The sequence below is a fragment of the Fonsecaea pedrosoi genome (genome assembly GCF_000835455.1).
Source record: "Fonsecaea pedrosoi CBS 271.37 unplaced genomic scaffold supercont1.5, whole genome shotgun sequence".
Classification (NCBI taxonomy): Eukaryota; Fungi; Ascomycota; class Eurotiomycetes; order Chaetothyriales; family Herpotrichiellaceae; genus Fonsecaea; species Fonsecaea pedrosoi.
In genome coordinates, this window is record NW_013550611.1 from 3,868,607 (window position 1) to 3,874,606 (window position 6,000).

The window sequence follows — 6,000 nt, forward strand, 5'->3', positions numbered from 1 at the left end:
GATCAGGCGTCCCTTCGTTCCTTCTCCCGCCCTTAATCAGCCACACTAGGAACTCTTTCAACGCGTAAATGATATCCACATCGTCTTCGACGTCCAAAGGCAGATTTGAGGAAACCATTTGCGGGGAAGCCGGGCGGGATAGGCAACAGTCCTAGCATTCCCGATGGTGATTTGTCGGCTTGTTGCCCAGGCCCCCAGAGGCGAGCATGAATGGATTGCCTGGCTTGTGAAAGCGCAAGTCGTATTCTTATCTCAACATCGCCTCCGCCATTCATCAAACGCCCCCCGCAAAGATTGAAACAGTTGAAGCGAGTGATTCAGATGATGCATTACGAGTACTTCGTAAGTGGACTCGCCAGCAGGTCTGCCTTGACACATGCAAGCTCCATTTACACGTAGGAACGACGGTAAGGCGTGCTGGCGTGTTCTCCTTTACCCGGCTGTGGATCGACCACCCTCGAAGAGGCAAAAGAAGGAACTTTTTGAATGAATCAAAAGTTTTCCACGCGCTCTTGGTGCTGTTTTCAAGAAAGATGCTGGAAATCCTAGGGCTGTGTAGGACAATGGTTGGTTATTCTCCTCACAATTTTTGCCTTCCGACGTTCCTTTGCTGCCGTTCTCGTTGGCCCACCATGGGTACCTATGAACTCTTCTCAGCTCTTTGCAACAAAGCAAGTTCCTGTTTCACATTTCACATCTCTGCCTGCCTGGTGGCACAGCCAGGTCCCTGTCTGCCTTCCGGTCGTTCGATGGTGATCAGATAGCTTGAACGCCGTTGTCTGGCTGTCCATGCCGTGCGAAGATGACCAGAACAACCAGAGTATATGCAGAGCATATACTGGACACTATTTTGGGTGCCGTGGTTATCAGGCAATCGGCAAGTTGCAAAGGTGAGTGTTGCGAGCGGCGACACAGCTTTAGAAGAGCAAAGGCAAAGCTGGCCGACCATGTCGTTCACTGGAGCTAGATGCATCTACGATCCTTTTGTTCTTTGAGGTAGCTGGCTGCCACTATGTCCAACATGCATGTTCGTCGCCCCGATGTGCTCGGGAGCCTGAGCTGCCACAAACACCATTTGTATGGACCGACGACAAAGGCGGGTGACAGGCTGACAAGATACCCTGCTTCACTCTTGACAGGTCAGGTCAATTACCCCCCCGGTACCATCCAGGACGAACACCCTAAAGGAAACATTTTTGATCCATCGACGAAAATGGCGGGTGACACGAGTGCAAAACTTATTCACTTCTCACCGAGTGATTCTTGACAACGATAATGCTGTCTTGGCGACCGCTGAAAGAAGTCGCTCCCTGACCCGACAATCACAGTGACGGTCGACAGGTTCTTCACTTCAGGATTTATCCAGGTGACTGTCCCTAGTACCCCCAGAGTAGTAATCCACCCGTGGACCGACGATGGCGGTGACGGACGACAGAGACTTCACTCTCCACGAGATGGGAGGATGTCAATGACAAAACACCTTTTTTCATAATTTGTCAGACAATCAACGATACCACCACACATGTTACTATCCAGGTATCGCCGTTTCTTTCATTCCTTCTTGTCCAGGGGTACCCCCCGTCACCAGCATAGCCTATATAGGGGATTTCGCGAATCGACGATGAGGGTGACACAGATGGACGGACAGCCTGTTTTTTTTTGTTTTTTTTTGTGGATTCCTTTTAGTCTTTACCTTCATGTTACTTTACTCTAATCTGTTGACCGCTCTCTTCAAGCGCCGACAACGCCCCCAAAATCACTCACGCCTCGGCGGAAGCCGTGCTCGAATTCCCATCCAAATGGACATATCCGCGCACTCGCAATTCCCCCCTGCTGCATACGCTTGAGGATCCAGAGATCCAACCCTCCGATCACGTCTGCGCCAATAACAGCGTTGTCATCCATACTTGTAGGCACAACTGGGTGGCTGGCACTCACACCATCCAGGCCCATACCACCAGACAGCACTGCAGCTGCCCCAGGGTTTGAGGTCGAGGGAATTTGGCCTTCGACCCGGGCAGCGAAGAAAGAACGCGCATCTGCCCACCCAAGATTCCAGCCATCGCTATACCGCCAATGCTCAAAGTTGGCACCGGGCTGCGTGCTTGTCCAGTACGCCGTATGTCCGTTGAGTGCATCATGCGAGAGCTGGGTCTTCCTCTCGTCCGCTTGTGAAAGCCGGTGTTTGATTTCTCCCACGGTCAACGTAAACTGCTTGGGGCATACAATCTGTCCATCATCGGTGGATGCCTTGAACCCCCATTCCCAGCCAGGCATCCACTCCATCTTGAAAGTCCAGAATGCCGACCCAGACGCTCTACTCTGCCACCGCTGACTCTGAGCCTGACCAAACTGCCGCATCAGTTCAGCTTTCTGATCAGCGGGAGCTTTGTTCCATGTCTGTGGCGCCAACGCAAGGCTGTACTCGCCGACGAAGACTGCCACGGCAGCCTGATGGGCGAAAACGTCCCCAACAAGACTCGGATCGAGTTCTTGCAGCTCCGTCTTGACTTGCTCGATGATCTCGTAGGGTGACCGCGACGTGTCTTTTTCATCAAAGGTCCAATATTTGTGCGTATCCACAATCACCGGGCATTTGGGCATGTCTGGGTTGTTGTATGCTCGAGTGAAACGTACGGCACGACCTAAATCCCATCCGTCGCTGATATAGATAGGGAGGGAAACGTCCATGGTAGATATACGTTGTATGACATCGTTGTACCACTCATACATGCCCGGGGGATCGATGATGCCTTCGTTGCAGACTTGGAGTCCAACCACACCCGCCAGTTGTGGGTCTCGGATCGTCTCATCCGCAACGAACATCAGGCATCGGGTCGCAAGCTCAAGGTTCAACGGGTTTCCCCATAGTTCGGCTTTCCCGCTGCTGGTGCCAGAATGGGTTTCGTGATTGGCACCGCCTGGAACGCCGTGAAGGTCGATCAAAACACCGATGCCGTGCTGGAAACACCGCCAGACGAGGCGCTTCACAGCGGACCATGCGTTGATATAGACCTGAGAGGGGGCCATGGCGAAGGCTGTGTTGGCACAAAAGGCTGGGCCCAACGTGAAATAGCCGATCGGCAGCCGAATTGAATTGCAGTGTGCAGAATTAGCCAGCCAGTCGAGGTCGGTGTCGGTGAGGGCGTTGGCCCAGTGAGTCTCCCATTTCTGGCGAGTTGCATCGAGGCCACGCGCGTTGATGGACCTGGGTGAACGGTTAGCAGAAAGAGCCTAACGACGTAGAGAACGAGTCTCCCCACGCAATGACGGCGTCAAATTCACTGCTCCCCGGCACCCCTTCGTCGTACATGCTCCCGAACAGCCATTGTTCCAAGATGAAAATACTTCCTAGATTGGTCCCGTGCTGGTAGCGATATCGGAGGATGTCCTTTGGGGTCGGTCGAGTCGGTTGTTGGAATGACATTGGGGGGGGTTGGACGGGATATTGCTTCGGAGCTGTGTGGAATGGCCTCGTATCAGTGATCTGCTCCAATGGAAGAACATAGATAGATAGGGGACGATGGTGAATGATATCTAGGGATTGGTTGACTTGTGGGTTGAGGATGACGATGCCAGGTGAGAGGAAAGAAGGCGCAGTTTGAGGGGACAAGAGAGAGACTCAGTCAGGCAGTTTGATCAGGGACATCATCACCCTCCTCGACTGCGCTCTCTACACGCCTCACTTCAACCTGCGCCTCAAGACAAACAAGACATACTTTCAGTCTCATCCTTGTTCCCTTCCACCGTCTCTCGAAGATCGTTAAATGCCTTTTTTAACGCTTTCCTCATGGTTTCGGCCTGATCACTCACTCGTGAACACGAGGCCGATGCAGAATGCGAGAACAGGTCGTGACGGTAGTTAGTCACCGAGTCCTCTTCCGATGAGCAACACTCGAGGAGGTCTTTGAGAGTGGACGAGCACGAACGAGGTCTGTGGGGGTGGAGTTGAAGAGCGCCCATTGCGCGGCTTGTCTTGTTGCTTTTGACATGTTTGTCACATCTCACCAAGTCAGAAAATAGCACATCTCTTGGACATGCACGGTGGACATCTATCGTCGACCAATCGACGTGACGATATTGCTCGCTGTCCTCGGGCTTCGTGGCTTTACAAGAGAAGGAGACGGAGAATAAACATTTAAGATATTTGTGACAGACTTTCGAGATTAAAATACGAAGTGACCTCCATAACTACATCCTCGGTCAGAACAAGTCTACCTACAGCATCTCAATCTTGGCTCCTTATGGAAGTGCACGATATATGCAAGGTATAGTGTCTTGTAATACTCTTCGATCTCGACACCCAGCCACTTAATTGGTTCCTCGAGGGGCATTCACCGAGATCCTTATCATCTCAGGCTTTCTCTCCAGCGAGACGGATGAAATGCTGCTGCTGTCGCTGCTCCGCCAGTGCTCAAAGCGTCCCAATTCGGCCTCTCAAACGTAAGGACTTCAATATATCCGCGATTGTTGTGATTTTGCTGCTTCACCCGTCTCTGTATAAGGACTTGATGTTTGCATTCACAGGTGAGAGGACTGTGGTAAGCAGGTTCAATAACATTCCTCTCTCTCCTGTCTCCCAGATGTACTACCGACTCTGCTGCTGTTACTCCCTTGTTGTAATTCTGCCGAGGAATCAAGTCTGTCGCTCGTCAATTCTCTCGTCTTTGCATCACTCTCGCTCGAATCCTCCAACCCTCGTTGCATCGCGGTCCAACTGTTCCATGTTGTCTTGTCTTCTTCCCTCGCAGAGCTGCTCCATACATCGGATCGGTGTCCACCTACCTTTCAATCCTCGTGCTGTGTCGTACACCATCGTGAATACCCAAGCATCCAAGGTAGATCAGCACCACTAGTCACAAATACAGACAATACAACGGTTCTTATACTCATAGATGCTCAAGTGAAAATACCCTGACCTCAATTCCCCAAGATATGCCAGCAGCTCATTGGGCTTAGTTGTCTCGCGCCAGATCACGAGCGGTGTTGAAGTCAGAAATACCAGGCAACACAGAGTGCCGAAGGGTTGGGTTCATCATCCTTCCAAAAGACAGGTATAGGTGGGTTCGAACCCCACTCAGTCAATGAAGGACTGCGAATGATCGCTGAGCCAGGGGGCAATGATGATAATCCAGCAGAAACCGGAGGCTGACCTCTTTTTTAAGGAGTTAGGTCCATACTCGTGTCCGAAGTCAGAAAGACTAGCCAACGCACTATTGTGCTGTTTGCAGGTAGTTCATCACGCTTCTAAGAAACAAGTATCAAACCTATACTCGGACAATGAAGGCTTGCGAACGATCTCATGATAGCCATGGACAGACGGGAGGCGGGTTGCTTTATACTATTTACCTTGGTAAATGAGTCGTTTTTTCACACGGGTGGCTTTGGAGGTAACACCAAAATGCCGAGTTCCAAGTTGGCGGGAAGCTTGTTCAGGATAATAAGGATGCAAAAATGCTTTGTTTGGCTTTAAAATAAGATAAGCTCGACAGGATTTGATCCAGGGTCACTTGGATTTGCAAAAACGTTGGTTCAAATGTGGAAAGCATCAGTACTAATCAGTGGGGCTGATGATTTTATCGATATTTGTTGATTGGAAGACCATGGCTGATCCTTGTGTGCGCTTGTTGAACCACGGGAAATGAAGTACTGGCCTGCACTGGCCTGATTCAAGCAGAAGGGTTCAAGGGATATGAGGGCGGGATGGATGTGTGGAGTATAGGAGCAAAGGAAGTAAAGTCCAGCTTGTGCCATCCATAATGAACAGTATAATACTTGGCAAGTTTGACGATTTGCTAAACATGCCAAACATGCCAAACACAGAGAGGCTGAGAGGAGAGTACTGCTACTGTTCACCTGTCAAACCCGGGGCTGGATCTTGGATCTTGGATCTGGATAGATGAAGAATAACCCAGCTGTACACAGTCCAGTCCGCTCTCGCAGACCATGTCTTGCCGTCTACACATGCGCCGCGGCCCAACCGCTTTCTTACTCGAGTTT

The 6,000-nt window shown here is 51.0% G+C and overlaps 1 protein-coding gene across 1 annotated transcript; it reads right to left on the bottom strand.

The window, feature by feature from the left end:
- Window positions 1-1,731: 1,731 nt before the first annotated feature.
- Window positions 1,732-3,427, bottom strand: Z517_08879 (uncharacterized protein; the record flags this gene model as incomplete). Its single annotated transcript, XM_013427393.1, has 2 exons — window positions 1,732-3,208; window positions 3,264-3,427. The coding sequence occupies 2 exons, from the start codon at window positions 3,425-3,427 to the stop codon at window positions 1,732-1,734; spliced, it is 1,641 nt and encodes a 546-aa protein (XP_013282847.1).
- Between the last annotated feature and the right edge of the window lie 2,573 nt (window positions 3,428-6,000).